We start from the raw sequence: 21,182 nt of genomic DNA on the forward strand, positions 1-21,182 counted from the left end.
GTGTCTGAGACAGTTGGCAAGACAGTTTCACCCCAATATATGACCCTCCTTGCCACAGTTGTTAAGTGAATCATTGCAGATGTTGTTAGTAACATGGTTGTTAAGGGAAGCTGGCTTCTGCATTGACTTTGCTTGTCAAGACGGGTCTCAAAATGACCCCGGGACACTACAACCGTCATAAATATGAGTCAGTTGCCAAGCTTCCAATCAAGTGGATGCTGCAATGGTCTAAACCAGAACAGTCAAACTCCCGGCCCACAGGCCAGATGCGTCACATGCTGGCCAGCCCATGCCATTTAGCAAAGTGGGGGGGGGGGAAAGTCCTGATATATCATGTAATGCGACGGTGACAACTTGAGTTTGACACCCCTGGTCTAAACTGAAAAACATAAATTTTTTAGGGCAACAGTAACTTTCAACTTACTTCAGTAAGTTGAAAACAAAGGGCGGTGGTGGCTCAGTGGCTAAGATGCTGAGCTTGTTGATCAGAAAGGTCGGCAGGGAGTGAGCTCCTGTTACTTGTCCCAGCTCCTGCCAACCTAGCAATTCAAAAGCATGTAAAAATGCAAGCAGAAAAATAGGAACCACCTTTGGTGGGAAGGTAACAGCTAGTCATGCCAGTCACATGACCACGGAGACAGCAATGGTTCTTTGGCTTTGATGAGCACCACCCCCCAAAGTCGGGAACGACTAGCACATATGTGTGAGGGGAATTTACCTTTAAATCGAGGACTACCTGTATTTCGTGGTTTACTTCTTTTTATTCTAAATATTTAAAAACACAAAGAGGTATTAGTAAACACCACAGGCTTCTTCATGCCAACGAACGGTCCTGATGGCTGAGGACCAAGGGATTTGTACTCCAGCGCCCTAGGAGAGGGGCAGAGGAAGCTCCACGCCCTTCCAGCTAACTCGAGCGGCCGGAGCCAAGCCCTCCAGTGGTGCGGGAGTGGGCAGGGCCATCGCGGCGGTACCTGCGCACCACGACCTCCAATCGGAGCATCCTGGAAGGCGCACCGGCGAGGGAGCCGCCTCGGAGCCTCATTCCGAAGAGGGCAGGGAAGGTTATCGGCATCGGCGCGTCACCGAGCCCGGAGCGAGAGCGGACCGGGGCGCCTTCCCGGCTTCGTCCTCTTTTTGGCCTCGGGCGCTGCGGGACGAGGTCGTGAGACGCGGGTCCTCCTCTCCCGGGGATCTCTCCAAGGCGAAGGCGTGTGTGTCATCGCCGCCGCCACCGAGAGAGCGCGCTTTCCTCGGACCGCAGGCGGGCTTGACCGGCGGGGCGCCAAGTCTCTAGAAGGAACCCGGAGTTCGGCCCGGCGGGGCAAGGAGCGAGCGGAGGAATCGAGCTCTGAATCCCCAGCAGCGTTTCGGAGCAGCGGATTTCTCGAGTGGAGTTTGGGGCAAGTTTATTTTTCCACGGTGGGGGCCAGGCCAAGGGACACGTGTGTTTGGTTCGGCCTTGGGGTCCTCCGCTCTTCCCCCGGAGCTCGGGGACCGCTGGATCCGAAGGGAGGACGCTAGGGGTCGCCTGGCTTCGGGGCTTAAACCCCGAAAGCCTTTTTTCCCCCCTCTCCCCTTTTCCTCTTTCCAAGAGGCCTGCCGTTTGCTTTGATCTAGAGTAGTGGAGTTGCCTTGCCAAAAGCGGGTAGCGCTACAGCTATTGCACTCCTTTAAAGGGTAAATAAATACGTTTAGCGTTTGTAAACATCCGTTTTGCTCTTGAGCCACGTTAGCGCGGTTGCAAAAAAAAAAAAAAGCCCCAGAATGTGTGTTTCCACCCACGTTGCTGGAGCCTGTACAAGTTGTGCTGGTGGGTTACACACAATGTAACTTGTTCCGCTTTCAGCTGCACCTTTCCGGGCATTGAACTTGGCAACTCCCCGTTACATTTAGCAACCCTGTTGTCCCCAGCCTGCCCAAAGTCATGATTGAGCAGTTGTTGTTGTTTTTGGTTAAAGGCAAAGTCCACCTTTTCTTTAGGAACTAAAGGTGGCCTAGGTAATATAGGTAAGTCCTTCTCCGCAACTGAACCCAAAATTTGTGTTCCTAAGCAAGACGGTTGTTAAGTGAGTTTTGCCTTATTTTGATGACCTTTCTTGCCACCCTTCTTAAGTGAATCACTGCAGAGGTTAAGTTAGCCACAAGGTTGTTAAGTGAATCTGGATTCCCCACTGACTTTGCTTTACAGAAGTTCGCAAAAAGGAGATCCCATGACCCTGGGACACTGCAACTGTCATGAATGCATGTCAGTTGCCAAGCATCCAAATTTTGTGGGTTCCACCACAAATCCGCGGTAGACTAAAGCGCACTCGACGAAAGCGCGTACGTGACATCATCACAGTGCAACGAAAACGGCACGCTGTGAGCGGTAAATTTAAAATTAAAGCGAAAACCTTACCCTAACCCCCCCAAACCTAACCCTAAGCCTAAGCCTAACCCTTAACCTAACCCTAAACCTAACCCTTAACCTAACGCTAAACCTAACGCTAACCCTTAACCTAACCCTAAACCTAATCCTAACGCTTAACGTAACCCTAAACCTAACCCTAACCCTTAACCTAACCCTAAACCTAAACCTAACCCTTACCTTTATGTGAATCGGCTGGCTTTAATTTTATTTTAATTTTATTTTAATTTTATTTGTCGCGCTGCTGATGACGTCACGTACGCGCTTTGATCGGGCGCGCTTTAGTGGACCGCGGTTTTGACGGGTCACGATTTTGTGACCATGGGGATGCTAGAATCGTTGTAAGTGGCCATAACTGTTGTAAGTCACTTTTTTCAGTGCCGCTGCCAAAAGCTTTGACAGTGAGTGAATGACTGCCCCACAGTCCCCCTGACTGATTGACTCTCCCGAGCCATAGTCCAATACTGTACCATAAACAGTGCCCCATGTTGGTTCTTAATCTGGGATGCAGTAATACTATTCCCAACGAATACAATCAAGTCTGATAAAATTGTAATCTAAACATATCAGGAATTGCATGATTGAAAGAAAATGTGTATTTTGGTGAATGGCTCACTTGTATTCATTACAGCTTAATTCTCAGGGGTGTCCAGATGAAAATACTGGAAAATTTACTTCTATTTTTTGGTTTCACAACTATTACGGATTTTCCATGGATAGCAAAATAGCACTTGTAAAATAATTTGACCTACCCAGCCAAACAGTTAGTTCAGGGAAAGGTTTTTGTCCCATCCACATAGTTTTAGCTGAACTTTTGCTAGTTTATGCCTATTCTTCCTGTTTTTGTCCATAATCTGACATACAGCTATTTGAACTTCCTTAATTAAAGTGGTAGGACAATGGCTAAAATGTAATTGTTGTGTAGACGAAAACAAGGTAGAAAAACAGGTGTGAAATAATTAGATAAGTGGGTGATAAAGCATCAATCATTGCCTCAACTTCCTTGACCCTGAGGGCCCCATACTTATATGGTATATTAATTTGGCAACACTTAAGACTGGTTACTTAAGATGCGGCCTTTGAAAATCTAATGAGCTTTCATTTTTTTCATTTCATTTTCCCTTTATTTGTATGCCGCCCTTTTCCCTGGGGGGACTCAGGGCGGCTCACAGTTCAAAAAGGGGGGGGGGAAGGACAAACATTTTACAACATAAAGACACTACATCATTTAAAAACACAACAGTCACACAATTCGAGTGGGGTTAGGGTCTTAACCCCAGGCCAGCCGGGACAGCCAGATCTTTAGGGCGGCGCGGAAGGACTGGAGGGAGGTGAGGGTCCGAATCTCCACGGGGAGTTCGTTCCAGAGGGTTGGAGCAGCCACCGAGAAGGCCCTCCTCCGGGTAGTTGCCAGTCTACACTGGCTGGATGATGGAATTCGGAGGAGGCCTAATCTATGCGATCGTATCGGTCTAGGGGAGGTAATTGGCAGTAGGCGGTCTCTCAAGTACCCAGGTCCAATACCATGAAGGGCTTTGTAGGTGATAAGTAGCACCTTGAATCGCACTCGGAGATCAACAGGCAGCCAGTGCAGCTCGCGGAGGATAGGTGTTACGTGGGTGAAACGAGGTGCACCCACGATCGCTCGCGCGGCCGCATTCTGGACCAGCTGAAGTCGCCGAATACTCTTAGATGGCAACAAAGAGATGGAGGGGAAATCAAATTTTGGCTACCGTTAGTGACTCTCTGGATTTTAGCTGCCCTTATCTAGTAGCTATGGTCTCCAGGACTGCATTCCAGAAGAGGATAGAGCAATAGCTATTTTATTTGAGAGTTTGGGGACTTTTAAGGAGAAAAATATATTTAGCATTTACAAATGCCTGTTTTGCTCTTATGCCTTGCTAGCACCATTCCAAAACAGCCCCAGAATGTGTGCTCCTCCCATTCTAGAGAAGCGCTGGAGGCTGCAAAAGTTATACTGGTGCACAAAATCCATATGTTTACATTAAACTACTCTTGCAAAGATTGCTTTTATTGGCAGCATGGAAGAACTTATCTTCCTGTACTTTACTTGGGAAGCAAGGGGGGATTGCAGATCTGCAACTCCAAATTTATTTCCTGGAAGCCTGAGTGCCTATAAGCCTTTAATTGCCAGGTATATTCTGCTTAAGGATATTTTGCTTTAAGTTATTAATGAAGGATAAAATTTCATTTATGACACAAGAAGCTTTATATATGACATTGCTCAACTATGCAATTGTTTAGAATTATATCCATGTTTGTGCATAATGCAACAGACATTCTTAGCAAGGTTGTACCATTAATATGTGTTCAAAGGCCATCATATACATTAACTGGGATAAGTATATGCCTTGCACTGTAAACTAATCTAGTCATCCCCACGTGTAACATAGGATCCAATTGATTTACTGAGCCAAAAAAAATTACATGCCATAATTCAGATGACGCCTATTAGCAAAAACTGAACCAAAGGTGCTTTTTCAAAAGGCAACTGTACTTTGTTTTTCCTTGAAGAAGTTTCACTTCTCATCCAAGAAGTTTTCCGTCTTCAAGGAAAAACAAATTCCAGTTGCCTTTTGAAAAAGCGCCCATGGGACACCCATGACCTGGATGATTGAGAATCTCTATAGACATTTAGCAAAAACTATACTTTTCATTTACACTGAGCTTAAATTAAACCAGGAGAAATGGATCTATCCACAGAAGAATAAAAATGCTATATGAAAGTCAGATCAGAAAATATAGTCAACAAATGTTCAAAATTTTGAAAGGGAGCTTTCTTGTTTGCAATATGAGATAAAGTTGAAAAGGGAACTTTTTCTCTGTGACTTTCAAGCTACTTAAGATGCCAATGGTTTCAAGGAAAATTGTGGTTCCTGTTCAGAGTTGAAAGATTTTATTAAAAAGCAATTTATCCCTATTGCTCCAACCAAACATTTCAGAAATAACAGTGACTAGAAAGTTGGATTTTGTCCTGGACTTGAAATCTTTCCAGCTCATTTGATGGCTTTGGTTTTTTGCTCCTAAGTCACACTTCTGACTGGGTTGATTGGACACCAGTTTTCATAACTCCTTAGCTGTTTGGGGATTAATTACTGTACATTTGTTTGAAGAAGTTACTTCAAAATACTGTTTACCTTTTGTTTTTTAAGATGGCTCCAAGGCCAGGTGTTTTGCAGAGATCTGCCAATAGTAGCTAGTTTTAGCATGTTGTAGCAGGTTGATGGGTTGGACTGGAACCAGCTTGAACAGTTGGATTGGGAAATGGTGGAGTTTCTATGAATTTGGGTTCATCAATTGAGCTCGGTGGATGTTACTTCCTGTTGAGCCTGCAAAACTCGTTTTTCTTATAGGCTGCATTGCAGCTTGGGCCAGGATTGCATTTGGTGCCTAGAATTTATGGGGTTTACTTCCTTGTCTGGGCTGCTGCTGTGACAGGACCATCACCCACCCACCCCCCAGAACTAGAAATTGGACAATCAGATTGGGTGCACCAGGTATGTGGAACAACTTTAGCTTATGGACCAGTTGTGGCGCACCGAACAGTGTTAGGCTGCATGGCAATGGAGAAGGAGCGCAACAATGGCGACTCAATATGTTTTTAACATGGCTGTGTGCAATCAGTGAGCTCAGGTGTGATGATTGCTAAGGTAACAGAGGCAGGTGAGATGGTTCAGTTCAGGGGTGTCAAACTCACAGCCCGCAGGCTGGATGCATCACATCCTCAACCTACAACCATTCATTTAGTGACCATTCAAAGTTACAGTGGCACTGATAGAAGTGACTTATGACCTCTCCTCTTATTTAATATCTTCACGAGGCCTCCGGGTGACATGATTTGACAGTTTGTCAGCTGGTTTTGTTGGCACCTTTGGATTATAATATCTCTTCATTTCTATTTATACTTAATTTTATTTTATTTTTCTCTTTTTATATTGTGTTTTAACTGGTTAACTGTTTTGATGATGGTTCGCTAGCCAAGGTCACTGTTTTAAGATAAATTGAATCAATAAATAAAATAATACTTTATTGTTAGAAATAGACCATGTTGCACAATTAAAATAGAGTTCCTCAGTTATTATTTGGAGGTCTGCCCATCTAGGTCTTCAGCTCTGCTTTCAGTTTCCCAATTTTCCATTTGCTGCAGAAAGTAATACTCTCTTATCTTATCACCCAACAGCTGTTGGTGTCTTTTTTTTTCTTCAACTGTGGCCTGGCAGAAACTGCAGCTGAATGTCTCTCGGGGCTGTTTTTAAAAACTTACACTGTGATATAATCTTTAGGTTATATCTGAGAGCATTTAAAAAAAAACAATAAGTAGTTGGACTAAATACTTTTTGCTTAGTCAAAATCAGGTAAAGAACAGCTTCTCTGAATCTTATTCTCAAGCCTGCCTGCCTGTATATGAAAATTTACCGCTTTTACAAGAACTGTAGCGTCCCATCAATTATACAAACTTGACAAACTACTTTTTAAGTTTCCTGTTATTAAAACAAATTGAGGAAGAGGAGGAGCTGTATAGTTTTGTCTAAAATTAAGACTGTTGTTTCCTACTCCAATTGGGATTGTTCTTGAATTGCATAATAGTTTTATTACATTTATATACCCGCCCAACTTCCAGCAGCTCTGGGCAGTGTTTAAAATATTTTTTAAAATACAAACAACAATAGAGAAAACATAAATAATAGAACACAAAGGGAAAACAGTGGCAGAGAAAAACAGGAAGGAAGAAAGGGTTATCAATTGTACTCTTCAAAGGCCTGGACAAAGAGCCAGGCTTTTAAGGACCCTTCAAAATCCCAGTAGGATGGATACCATTTGAATTGGGGAGGGAGCTCATTCCAGAGGGCGGGGCAGCAGAGAAAATACACTTGTATTTTTAGTAAATGCCATAGCTTACTCAATGGAACTCAGAGGTGGGTTCCTACCGGTTCGGCTGAGTAGGTAGTAACTTGGCTGGCCACACCCCTGAACCGGTTCTATCAGCAGTGCCATAGGCGCCGCCATCTTGTTTTTTGCTTCTGTGCATGTGCAGAAGCATTTTTTTACCTACTGCGCATGCGCACATAGCATGCATCAAGCATGCGGCCGCGCCCAAAGCGCATCCCAGAGCAAACCGACAGTAGGAGAATCCAGAACCCACCCCTGATGGAACCTGGATACGCATACATACATACATACATACATATTTCAACAGTATACTAGTGAAGTGATTATCTAATGGGCATATCTATCATCTTGGCACATACTGGTAACAATTAGCTTTCCAAACTTTCTAGGAATAGCTGTTTAAAAATAGATTTGAATATTTTCTGCACTAATCTCCAGCCATATTTTGACTTATAATGCTTACCGAGCCTAAGCCAATGTATGTATTTGCCAGCAGTAAAGTTAAGGAGAAGAATGTGATTTTTCAAAGGTGCCTATAGTAGGCATTTGCGTGATTTTTCCCCCTTCTTGTAACAACATTTGCTGATTCTCTCTTTTGCATGTAGTTTTGGGGAAGATGTTGCTGTCCAGATCCAGCGGAAATGGTTTCTGTACCCTTCAGAGAACATACTGGTATGAAAAAAGAGTTACTCATTTGAGAGCATATTTATAGTGAGGTGAAATTTTTTAATTCTGAACAATATATCCAGATTCAGAATTCCTGCTTCCTATAATTCTGTCAAAGTGGATGCAAAAAACTACTGTCCAGAACACTTTGTCAACTGGAATCTTAGACATGGTGGCAATAATTAAAAGTTATTATCAGAGATGCTTTTTATTAATGCTGTCTTGATGAAGTTAGAAGGGGTTCAGCTAAGAAGAAGAATGATGAGATAACCTCATTATTCATTATGTCATGTATTAAGATTGCTTATAAGATATTGGAATATCATTGTTGACCATTTCCCTTTATAATTATTTTTAGACAGTGAACTTGTTTCTACGTTACTGTTACCTTATAACAGGGCTGTCAATCTCCCAGCCCAAGGGCCAGATGCATCACACACTGTCCACACGCGGTTTAGCGAGGGGGGGGGAGGCCTGATACGTCTCGTGACAATGCTGTGACGATGGGAGCTTGACACCACTGCCTTGTAGGATTAAAAAAAGGCAGTAAAGCTCAAAGGTCTTCTTTTTAGAGTGTTGATACTGTTTTAAAAAGTCTAAATTACCCAAATTTTAATTTCAGGCAAGATTAAATCAGTTTAATTAAATAATAGCCGTCTTGCAAGAGCTTAGCTTGGTCTATCAACTTCTTCCTGTCCTCTTTTCAAAACTGTCCCAACTCCAACCTGCCGTTTTTTCCCCTCTCAAATCGTGTTACAGGTTATTAATAAAAGTTTTACAACTTAGTAAAAACAAATCCTGACACCTTAGCCCAACTTACCTAAATAATATTATTTCCATCTGTTTGCCTTGGCTCCTTGCCCTGATATTTATAGGCCTCTAATCTTATCTATAAATGCTTCCTTTCCCTTTTAGTGGGGCTTCTACCTCTACAGTTCCAGACGAAGGATACAAACTCGGAGATCCTTTTTATTACTCATTCAATTTCACCTTGAGTGGAGGAAAATGTTAATCAGTAATGTTTGAGATTCGTGAAAAGTAATCATCTGCTTTAGATTGCAAAAGTTCAGAAGTTTAAGTTTCAAACTAAAGATCGAGCAATCCAAGTGTAGCAGAAAAGAGTTTTCCTTTTTTTAAAAAAATGATGGTGTACTACTGGACTTTGTGCATGCTAAAATAGAGCCTCCAGTGGCATGTTAAGCTTCTTGAAAAATTGGATCCATGTGCTTTAGTTATATTGCAGCCTTGGGGGCCAAACTCATTCTGACTTTAAAGACCCAAATAGGGGGGAGATGTTTAAAGAAAAGGAACAATTCAGCTGCAAAAAGTTCACTTGCCTCTGCTTTCAGGGAAATGGTTTTTTTTTTTCCTTTTTCTCATCATAAACCAGAAGGTGCTTTCTTGTTGACTTTATTTTCAACATTTCAGAAGCTTGCTACATGTGGTGAACGCAAGCTGCTCTCAAAAACAAAGCTGAACTCTGCCAAGTCAAGAGAAGGCCAGCCAAGGAACTGAACAAACTCTCTTGCGTTAGAGATCTGGCAACTCGCCCTCTAGGTCGCATGTTCACACTATTCTCTCTGAAAATAGGAAACCACCCTTTTGTTTTAAGAAGATTTATTTGAAAGTAGGTTAGGGGGATTCTTAGATTTTGTTGCTTGGAGACCAGAGAAGAGTTCCCTCTGCTTCCTGGCAGCTTCCTTTAACGCTTTCTCCCCTTCCTCCTTCTCCCAGTAATGGATTTCTACAGTTTCCTTTGCTGTTGTTTTTCTGTATTTGCATCACAGATTTTGTAAGTGTGCCACATGATTCAGCACATTCAAAAAGCTCATAGTTGTGACCCAGTACATTTAAAGGAAAAGGGACATGGTGGCTAAGACGCTGAGCTTGTTTATCAGAAAGGTCCGCAGTTCGAATCCCTAGCACCGTGTAATAGACTGAGCTCCCGTTACTTGTCCCAGCTTCTGCCAACCTAGCAATTTGAAAGCACATAAAAAATGCAAGTAGAAAAACAGGGACTACCTTTGGTGGGAAGGTAATAGCGTTCCGTGAGCCTTTAGCGTCTGGTTATGCTGGCCACATGACCACGGAGACGTTTTTGGACAGCACTGGCTCTTCGGCTTTGAAACGGAGATGAGCACCACCCTCTAAAGTCGAGAACAACTAGCACATATATGTGAGGGGAACTTTTACCTATACATTTAAAGGACTCCGGGACACCTCTTCTTAAATGGCTGCTTGCAGAATAGAGTATGTGCTTTCTACGATGAGAAAGGACTCAACCATGATTTGCAAAACCCAACTTGATAACCATCTGTCATTACCATCCATGAAGAACTGAGGGGGTAAAATAACTTTGGAAGGCTACTGAGAATTCTGCCATGATAACCTGAAGCCCTTCAGAACATAGAGCAGCCTTGCTAGACAGGATCAAGCATCCATCTGATTTGGCCTGCTACTTTTGTGGGCCACAATCGTTTTAGTTCCAGGAACTGTGCAAACTGGGTAGCAGTTCCTTGTCCCTAATGTTCAGAGACACAGCTTCTAGCTTATTATTAGGTTATTTTTCATAATATGTCCTTTTTTCTTCCTCTTTTTAGAGACCTCTTAAGATACTAGATGACATATTGTCTTTCACTGGCTCTTCTCCAGTGAGTCCTTCCTTCTCATTAGGTGGCCAAAGAATTTTGAGTTTCATCTTCAGGATCTTTATTAAGAAAGGCTTAACTTGTGTGAAGTGTTTCTGGGTGTACATGTCTTCTTAAAGTATTGCATTTGATCCATTTTGTTTTTTCCCTTACAGGTTAAGAGAGATGGCTTGGAGAAACTGTCCTCCCACTTATTGGGTGCAGCTCCCCTTCTGTACCCATAGCACTTGGAACAGTGCTGGCAGCAGAAGACGCAGGCTGATGGTAGCAGTGGGAGCAGGCCTGGGTGTGTGCAGCATCTTGGCTTATGGAAACCGCCATTGGCAGGTGTGGGAGTGAAAGATGGCACGGCATATCACCTAGGAATGGAGCGCGGAAGGCTCCAGGCTGCTGGGGGGAGGGGGGTGTTGAAACTCTGCTTCAGTTGAGACTTCCGAAATGCTTTCTGGTTTAAGAAAACAGAGACTATTTAAGACAGAAAGGCCCCATTACTGAAGGGCCCCAAAAAGTATGCCCCACGTGCAGTCACTGTGATGCCTTTTGTGGCCAAATAATGGATATTTGTTCCCTCCTTTTTTTTTAGCTTGAGACAGATGCCTCAAGCAGTTATTTTGCTGCTTAAAACTGCTTAAACTGCATCCCTATGTAGGCCCTGGCTTCCGCTATTTTTGGACTGTGGTCTGGACAGTTCAAACCATGCCTGGTAGAGCTCTTGAGTTGAGAGGAACATCTCTGAATACTGTCGATGAAGATTCTTAGTCATCCAGATAGAAATATCTGGAAGAAGTTGAATCATGGCAGCTGGATGTATTTTCTTGTTGGTTTGAGACATTTAGCTGTCCATACAAGCAACTTCTTCAGCCTGAACAATCTGGTTAGGGGAATCTGCGTAGGCAAAGAGAGTCACTGGAATGTGCCCGCTCCAAATCCATGTGTACTGTCCAGTGGTGGGATTCAAAAATGTTATTACCAGTTCTGTGGGCGTGGCTTGGTGGGAGTGACATGGCTTGGTGGGTGTTGCAGGGGAAGGTTACTGCAAAATCCCATTCCCTCCCAATCAGCTGGGACTTGGGAGGCAGAGAATAGATGGAGGCAGGGCCAGTCAGAGGTGGTATTTACTGGTTCTCCGAACTACACAAAATTTTCACTACCGGTTCTCCAGAACTGGTCAGAACCTGCTGAATCCCACCTCTGGTATTGTTCCTTTCCTGATTGCCTCTTTCGATTTTCTCACAGACAGCCACGGCTGAGCCTCCAACGGCCACCCATACTGCCTCATTCCCTCGCTTCACCCGAGAAGAAGTGGGCCGCCATCATAACGAAGCGAATCGGGTGTGGGTGACTTACGGCAATGAAGTTTTTGATGTCACCGATTTCTTAGAGCTTCACCCCGGGGGCAAAAGCAAGATTCTTCTGGCAGCAGGCGGGGCTTTGGAACCCTTCTGGGCGCTTTATGCTATGCACAAACAAGATCACGTCCAAGAGATCCTTCAGGAATATAAAATAGGAGAGCTGAGCCCAGAAGAGCCTCCTCTGCCAAGTCCAGATGACCCTTATGCCAACGATCCCCCGCGCCACCCTGCTCTCCGAGTCAATACCCTCAAGCCCTTCAATGCAGAACCTCCTCCAGAGTTACTGGCGGAATATTTTTTGACCCCTAACGAGCTCTTCTTCAAGCGCAACCATCTCCCAGTGCCGGTTGTGGACCCTGAAGCCTATCGCCTGTGCATTCAGAGTCCCTCCGGACAGGCCCTGTCCTTCTCTTTGCAAGATCTGAAACAGAATTTTCCAAAACACGAGGTTACCGCCACCATACAGTGTGCTGGCAATCGCCGGGCAGAGATCAACGCCATCCAGAATACCAACCGGCTCGGGTGGAGCATTGGGGCCATTAGCAATGCCTGTTGGGGTGGTGCCCGGCTTCGGGATGTTCTAATGCAAGCCGGGTATCAACCAGGGTATGAGGGTCATGTCTCCTTTGAGGGCCTGGACCAGGATCAGAGTGGCACTGTATATGGAGCCTCCATCCCTTTTCAGAAAGCCATGAGTCCGGATGTGGACGTCCTCTTGGCATATGAGATGAATGGGGAGGAGCTGCCTCGAGACCATGGGTTCCCTCTGAGAGTTATTGTGCCAGGAGTGGTGGGGGCTCGTAATGTTAAATGGCTGGCTCGGATTACAGTGGGGCCAGAGGAAAGCAAGAGCCACTGGCAGCAAAAGGATTACAAAGGATTCTCTTCTTCTGTAACTTGGGAGACAGTGGATTTCTCCAAGGCACCTGCCATTCAAGAGATGCCCATCCAATCCGCCATCACTGAGCCATCTTCTAAGACATCTGTCTCTCCTGGGGAGCTCAAGGTGAAGGGCTATGCGTGGAGTGGCGGGGGGCAGAGGGTGATCCGTGTAGATGTCTCTCTGGATGGTGGGAAAAACTGGAAAGAGGCAACACTAACTGGTGAGGAGCAGCTGCCTGGCCAAGCTTGGGCTTGGAAGCTTTGGCAGCTGGATGCTTTTGTGCCTGCTGGAACCAAGGAGTTGAACATTGTCTGCAAAGCTGTGGACACCAGCTACAATGTGCAACCTGAACGTGTGGAACCACTCTGGAACATTTTGGGAGTCCTCAATAATGCTTGGCATCAGGTCCGTGTCCCCGTGGAAAAGAAGTGAGAGGCCTGACTGGGCCTAGAAGCATTGAGGACTGCATCTTCGCTTCTCTACTTTTGTCTGCTGCTGCAGGAACATTACCCCTGCCCCCTGGAAGAAACCAAGAAGAAGGGCTGAGTCCTTGAACAAGGGTCTGGTGACTTCTGGGCTTTTCCCCCTCATTCTCTGTGCAATTCCTGTGATTGTAGAATTTGGGGGGTAGGGTAGGGATGGGGTGTGCCACTATGGCCTTATATGACTTGTGGACTTCAACTCCCAGAATCCTGAACCAGCAATGCTGGCTTAGGAATTCTGGGAATTGACGTCTACAGGTCGTAAAGGGGTTCTCGTTGTTTACCTCAGTCTAAGGTGTTTATTTTCTTTTTCTCGTGGTGTGGTGGTCTCGAAAGCGTTGCTTGCTCTCCTTCACTTAGCTTTCTCCTTAACGGAGATCCACTTTCCTCAGGAATTTTGGATTTGGACTTTTATACTCTTTAGAATTCTTTCAGTTGTCAAAGTTCACCGAATTGTTTTCTGGCTGGAGATCTTTTTTAGGGTACCCCCTCCAAAGATTTATTAATGGTATCGGATCACTTGACGCTAAACTAAATAACCCATCTTTTTAGGAACGTAGGCCATTTTATTACCTTGCTTTCTCCATTTAGGTATGATGCCAACTTTGGCCTTGCCGTATTTAGTGCCTTCAGCTATTTTGTGGGAGAACTTGAGGAGTCGATATTTCTCTCACAATTAACACTGAGGAGTATCGGAAGCTTAGCATTTTCATTTAAAGACCTGGGAGCTTGCCTTACACTAGTGGTTCCCAAAGTGGGCAGTACTGCCCCCTGGGGGAGATGACTTAGGTGGGCACTAAGAGGCAAGGGGGGCGGCAGGGGGCGCTAAGAGGCAAGGAAGGTGGCAGAGGAGTGCTGGAGGTGGCCCCCTCGCAGGGCGCAAGACTCTACTTGGAATGACAGGGCTATAGAAGGGGATATAGTGTGTTGTGTATAAATAACAAGCCCCAGAAAGGCCATCCAGCCTCCAACAAGAGCTTAATACCAGCGATAGGGAAGAAAACGGAGAAACGCACACCTATATGGGTGCATTTAAAAGCAAAGCAGAGAAGCCAACTCGTTTCTTTCCCAAGGCTCCTTCTCCCCGCTTGGGAGCTCCTCTCGAAATCCTTACCCACAAAGCAAGGGCTTTGCCTGGCTGTTCCGTTTTGTGCCCCTCCTCCCTGATTTATTTATTTTTTAAAAACCCGGATTGAAAAAAGCGATCCAGGGTCGCTGTAGGAGCTGAGCTTCCTTTGGCGAGTTGAGGCACCAAAGCGTATCGGCCTCCCATCCGCTTTGCAGCCCAGAAGTGGGAAAGCGGAGAGGCGGGTTCCTAAGCCCAGGAGGGGGAGAGAGAGGGAGGGAGGGGAGGGTCCTGGAGGGCTGCTGATTCTCTTTGCAAGAAGAGGCAGAGGAGGGGGCTGCCTCTCTTTCTCTGCTGGCGGCAGCCCTTGCCAACCGGCAGCGTGGAAGGAGGGCGCCGCCCATTCCACCGTTAGAGCCTCTGTTTCTCCTCCAAAACCACATCTTCCCTCCCTCCACCCCGCCTCCCCCAAACCTCTGGCCCAGATTTTTCTGCCGCTGCCCTTCCTGCCGCCAGTGCTCGGGCTGCTCCCTGCCCCCAGTCCGCTGCGAGAGAGAAGAGCGCCCTGCCAATTATAAATACAGCAGGGAAGCTGAGGAGGCGGATAGGAAATACATGGGGGCGGGGGGTGGTGGAGAGGAATCCATCGCACCTACAAGGGAGATTTGCGTGACAGTAAATGGAATGGTTTCATTGGAAGTTGGGAAGAAATGGGCCATTTCAATATTTAAGGTTTAAATCTAGAAATCAGGGGTTCTAGTTTTGGGTACCACAAGTTCCCCCTGTGGCTTGTGCAGACAAAGAGAGGATCAGAGTCTTGAGCTCTTCCTCTACCTATAACCAGGTTTTTAAAAACGGGGATCCTCCAGTTCCTACATCCTGGAGTTCTGCCTACAGTTTGGGAAATAGCTGATTGCCACTTCCTTTGAAAAGACATTTTTTTCTGATATCACTTCATCAAACCCATCCATCACATTAAGAATTTACTGAACAGTGAAGTAGCTACTAAATTTTACTGAGTTCACTAAGTTACTATACTGCTCAAAAAAATAAAAGGAACTCAAAAATAAGACATCCTAGATCTGTATTTAGATCTAGAATGAAATATTCTTATTAAATACTTCATTACATAGTTGAATGTGCTGACAACAAAATCACACAAAAATTATCAATGGAAATCAAATTTAATAACCCATGGAAGTCTGGATTTGGAGTTGCACTCAAAATTATAGTGGAAATAAACACTACAGGCTGATCCAACTTTGATGTAGTGTCCTTAAAACAAGTCAAAATGAGGCTCAGTAGTGTGTGTGGCCTCAACATGCCTGTATGACCACCCTACAACGCCTGGGCATGCTCCTGATGAGGTGGGGGATGGTCTCCTGAGGGATCTCCTCCCACACCTGGACTAAAGCATCCCCCAACTCCTGGACAGTCTGTGGTGCAACATGGCATTGGTGGATGAAACGAGACATGATGTTCCAGATGTGCTCAATTGGATTCAGGTCTGGGGAACGGGCGGGCCAGTCCATAGCATCAATGCCTTTGTCTTGCAGGAACTGCTGACACACTCCAGCCACATGAGGACTAGCATTGTCTTGCATTGGGAGGGACCCAGGGCCAACCGCACCAGCATATGGTCTCACAAGGTGTCTGAGGATCTCATCTCGGTACCTAATGGCAGTCAGGCTACCTCTGGCGAGCACATGGAGGGCTGTGCGGCCCCCTAAAGAAATGCCACCCCACACCATTACTGACCCACTGCCAAACCGGTCATGCTGGAGGATGTTGCAGGCAGCAGAACGTTCTCCACGGTGTCTCCAGACCCTGTCACTTCTGTCGCATGTGCTCAGTGTGAACCTGCTTTCATCTGTGAAGAGCACAGGGCGCCAGTGGCGAATTTGCCACTCTTGGTGTTCTCTGGCAAATGCCAAACGTCCTGCATGGTGTTGGGCTGTAAGCACAACCCCCACCTGTGGATGTCGGGCCCTCTTACCACCCTCATGGAGTCTGTTTCTGACCGTTTGAGCAGCCACATGCACATTTGTGGCCCCCTGGAGGTCATTTTGCAGGGCTCTGGCAGTGCTCCTCCTGTCCCTCCTTGCACAAAGGTCCTGATGCTGGGTTGTTGCCCTCCTATGGCCTCCTCGTCTCCTGATGTACTGGCCTGTCTCCTGGTAGCACCTCCATGCTCTGGACACGACGCTGACAGACACAGCAAACCTTCTTGCCACAGCTCGCATTGATGTGCCATCCTGGATGAGCTGCACTACCTGAGCCACTTGTGTGGGTTGTAGACTCCGTCTCATGCTACCACTAGTGTGAAAGCACTGCCAGCATTCAAAAGTGTCCAAACCATCATCCAGAAAGCATAGGAACTGAGAAGTGGTCTGTGGTCACCACCTGCAGATCCACTCCTTTATTGGGGATGTCTTGCTAACTGCCTATGCTTTCCACCTGTGGTCTATTCCATTTGCACAACAGCATGTGAAATTGATTGTCAATCAGTGTTGCTACCTAATGGACAGTTTGATTTCACAGAAGTGTGATTGACTTGGAGTTACATTGTGTTGTTTAAGTGTTCCCTTTATTTTTTTTGAGCAGTGTAGTTACTAAGGTTCTTGATAAATGACTATCAAACTTTGAAAACCTGGTATCACTGGATCATGTTCAACAATTTTGTTGAATTAACATTAACTAAAAAGGTTTTTAAATTGGATTTTGAATAAATCTTCATTTAATTGTTACAGTTTTGAATTTTACTGTTACTATCTTCCTTCCGTCGTGCAAACCGCCCAGTCACATGAGCCCCCAGCCACGCCCACCAAGCCACGCCCACAGAACCAGTTGTAAAAAATTTTGCATTCCACCACTGGGTGGGGGGCACTGAGGATCAGTTTGTAGCACCAAGGGGGCGGTGGACTGAAAAAGTTTGGGAACCACTGCCCTACATGAAGTCTGCCAATCCATTCTTGCTGCACGAATACACCACAGCAACTCTTCTTGTAAGCTATTATTCTGGGAAGGCTTTGCGGTCGCCTAGAATCCGTAATATTGGAATAAGAAACCTGAAATATTCCCAGCTGCTTTGATCTGCTCTCAAGAAACGGAGACTTGCTTATGCCTGGCTTAGTGGTTTCCCCTCTGTATTTCAAATGTGGGTGTGTTGTAACCTTGGTTAACATGCCTTCATTAACTTTGCCGCTATAATTTTATTTATTTAGTAAACAACTTTAGACAGCTGTCCAACTAACTCCAGGCAACTTAGGAATTTTTTTTTTAAAAATCCACCATGTAACAAACCCCCTCACCCCCATGACAGCCAGAAGACAATAAAATCAGTCATTTGATTGTCTCCATCTTCCATTCATGGTTCCCAGGCCTGCTTTCTTTTTCCTCAGCCACATTTTTAGTGGTTTTTTTTTTTTTTGAAAAGCAGCAGGCTGGGGACCACCCATACCTTTGGGAGAATAATATCCCATAAAGAAGGGACCACCAGAGAGAAGGACCTTTTTGTGGTCCCACCAGATAATAATCCTAATTGATGGGATCTCTAACATGCCCTGCCTTTCTATTCTGGTGGGCTGGGGGCAATTTCTTGGTTTTGTTAGTGCACCTTCAGATTCTGCTGAAATATGAGTTTTGTTTAATTTCTCATTCTTACGTAAAATAGGTTGGTTGTCCCAGATATAAAACTGAATAGGATTCTTGAGCCATTGGCAGTCTGGGGAGAAGAGTAGATTTCATCAGCTGTTATCCTCACTTGAATTCTTTTCCGTCTGGAGACCGACCCATGCTCTTTATTTATAGAGAAGGTCCCGGACATGCCACTTTGAGAAACATTTTAAATTAAATCTCCTGAGCCAGCAGGTTTCACAGAGAGAATGAATCAAGATGAGAGACTGCCACATAGGGGGGGTCCTGTTTTATGAAAAACAGCCAGGGGAGCAGAGGGGCTGTGGGCAGAAAAAATTAACACTTTCTTTGCATAGCCTGAGCTTCACAGAGGGGCTCAAGCTACTGTTCTTGGTGGTAGCAAATATTTAATTTTTCTCCCATGCCCTGCTGAGATTTTTTCTGTGCCATCTTGACTGATGTTGTATCTTCCCTGTCACCTTTCTTGATACAGGTAGTCCTCGCCGTACAACCATTCATTTAACGACCGTTTGAAGTTGCAATGGCACTAAAAAAGGGACTTATGACCATTTTTCACACGCATGACCGTTGCAGCATTCCCTGTGGTCATGTGATCAAAATTCAGATGCTTGGCAATTGCTTCATATTTATGACGGTTACAATGTTCCAGGGTGATGTGATCCCCTTTTGCGACCTTCTGACAAGCAAAGTCAAAGGGGAAGCCAGATCTGCTTAACAACCATGTTGCTAATTTAACAACTGCAGTTATTTGCTTAACAACTGTGGCAAGAAGGGCTGTAAAATGGAGCAAAACTCAATTGATAGCAGTCTTCCTTTGCAACAGAAATTTTAGGCTCAATTGTGGTCATAAGTTGAGGACTACAAGCATAGATTAGAGCTGTAAAAAAAAAGTCACCTAAAAAATAAGTGTCAGATTAGCTGACCTATAGGTGGGATGCCACCAAAGAGAAAATTATTCCCTGCTTGTGAGCTATTGGTTTTTATTTGGCACTAACACCTTTAGAAGAAGCTGTAACCATGATTTTTGCAATTTGCCAGACTCTTCAACTGTCCGAAATCCAAGATACAAGGCTCAGTATCTTGGCATTGAGCCCCGAAATTATATCTAGGAAGGGAAAGAAAGCTGTGGACCTTCCTATAAGGTGCTAAACCACAGTTTAACTATTAGCTAATAAACCATAAATGGTGCTGAAGGACTCATAAAGCTATGGACCATGTTTTATACCTGTCAATAGCCGAGTTCACAAAACATTCTAGTTCAAACCTAAACCAACCACACAAAATAGCTGAAGGTGTCATTGGACCAAGTTCCTTTTTGCTGCCCAACATTGAATTTTTGTTACATTACTCTTTGCCCCCTTTCACTCAGGGCCATCCTGTTTGAGAGCAGTAGATCCAAAACAGCTGGGAGGCATCAGGCTTGTCCGCAGGGGGTCCTGCAGAAGCTCTCCTGCAAGATTGCTTTGTTGCTCTGGGCACCAGTTCAATCCGGCAGCTGGATTGATTCCTCCAGGTTGATTGATGAGTTTGTCTGCCGTTCTCCTGCATGTCAGCACTGCAGCAGGGCTGTATCAATCCTCAGTGGTAGAGAAAGGGGTCAATGGAGGGAGAGCATTGCTGTGGATGTATTGTCTTCCCCTCTTTGATAGGCTAAAGTAAAAAAAAAAAAGAATGAAAAAGTATCCGATGAAAGTTCTCTTGTAACACTTTCCAAGCGCTGGAAGTTAATTTTGGATTTTTTTTTAAAGCATGCATCCTTCCATAAAAAGTGATTTGTATGCTTTTTCTACCTGTTTTTTTTTAAGATGCTATTTGCTGCCCCCTGTTGGGGAGTGGTAGGAAATGGTTTTATTTCAATTATGCTTTTCTCTTATTGGGGACTTGTAGAAATTCTAGGGTTAAATGGATCTTCCTCCCTGTCACATATAGCACTTTGTAAGGGGAAAAACAATCAGGAATTGTTTTACTTTTGCTGAGCTAACTACACGTTGCAAGTCGTTCCCACGAATTGTTCTGCTCGGTTAAATCTTGGATCCTAGGATCATCGGTGGTGGAGAAAGGACCTTGCAGTAATTCAGCAACAGAGGCTAATCCCATGTTGGCTGGTGTTGGATCATGATGACTCTCACTCTCAGGCAAAAATTAACTGGTTGGAAATGGTTGAAGAGCAGCTCCCCGGCGCATGCATGCTTAGCTTCCAGTTTCCAGTGTGCACACGCGTGCCTGTCACCTGGTCTTTCAGTTTCTAGTGCTCCCGTGTGCACAAAGACCAGCAGGTCGGCATGCATGTGCACGCTGGAACCCGGAAGAGCAATGGGCAACGGCTGATATGCGTGCCACTTCTAGCATGTTTGCCATAGTTTCACCATCATGTCCCTAAGAGCTTAATGATCAGAGGAAGAAACTTAGGAAGGACCTGCCCTAATTGATCAGAGGATCGGTTAAAAGTGACGGCAGGGAATTTGTACTTTTACACTTGCAAGATTCTTTAATGCAGCCTTACAAGAAAGTAGAATTAGTTCATCTAGTCCCTTTTCCTGTCTGGTTCATCTGAGAGGGCTGATACTTAAGAGCATGTACTCCTCCCTTATAAGCATCCCTGATCATAGCTAGGGGGGGGAATAAATTACAAGAAGCTGTTTTAGGACCTTAAAAAGAGTCCAAGGAAGAAGGGAACTGCCCTTTTATTTTCTCCTGCCCAATGCTGATTTTCTCAGTGTCCCCCTAGCCAATGAGGGAACCCCAGGATCAAACAGGTAGAATCAAGGAGAGAGATCAAAGGTGATGAAACAAAATGTTTGCCCATTGTCTCAAAGTGAATGTCCTGTCACTCAAGGGGATCTAGCTAATTAGGCAGAAAGAACAAAACAACAATATGAACTTGTTACCCTTCCTGTGTTTTCACACTACAGTTCTCATAATCTGTTCAGCCTTTAGTGGTGATTGAAGGACATCAAGTGGGCTATAGCTAAAAGACTGTCCAGACGGTAGTGGCTGTGCTGTCAAGGGCCTTGTCCATTTGCTATGGCTGACCCTGTAAGACAGCCTCCTCCAAGCGGATGTCTTGGTGGTTGGCTGAAGATGTTGAAAGTTCCACAATACATCTG

General features: G+C 45.0%; 1 protein-coding gene across 3 annotated transcripts; it reads left to right on the forward strand.

Annotated features, from left to right (window-relative positions):
- The first annotated feature begins 765 nt into the window (after positions 1-765).
- Positions 766-14,384, forward strand: SUOX (sulfite oxidase). Of its 3 annotated transcripts, none has more exons than XM_032210004.1 (4): positions 766-1,403; positions 7,927-7,993; positions 10,791-10,962; positions 11,872-14,384. In XM_032210004.1, the coding sequence occupies exons 2-4, from the start codon at positions 7,938-7,940 to the stop codon at positions 13,300-13,302; spliced, it is 1,659 nt and encodes a 552-aa protein (XP_032065895.1). In that variant the 5' UTR covers positions 766-1,403; positions 7,927-7,937; the 3' UTR covers positions 13,303-14,384. The 3 variants fall into 3 exon arrangements, with proteins under 3 accessions (XP_032065895.1, XP_032065898.1, XP_032065897.1); XM_032210006.1 differs by lacking the exon at positions 766-1,403 and adding an exon at positions 5,006-5,928; XM_032210007.1 differs by lacking the exon at positions 7,927-7,993.
- The last annotated feature ends 6,798 nt before the right edge of the window (positions 14,385-21,182 follow it).

Source organism: Thamnophis elegans, chromosome 2 (genome assembly GCF_009769535.1).
Source record: "Thamnophis elegans isolate rThaEle1 chromosome 2, rThaEle1.pri, whole genome shotgun sequence".
Classification (NCBI taxonomy): domain Eukaryota; kingdom Metazoa; phylum Chordata; class Lepidosauria; order Squamata; family Colubridae; genus Thamnophis; species Thamnophis elegans.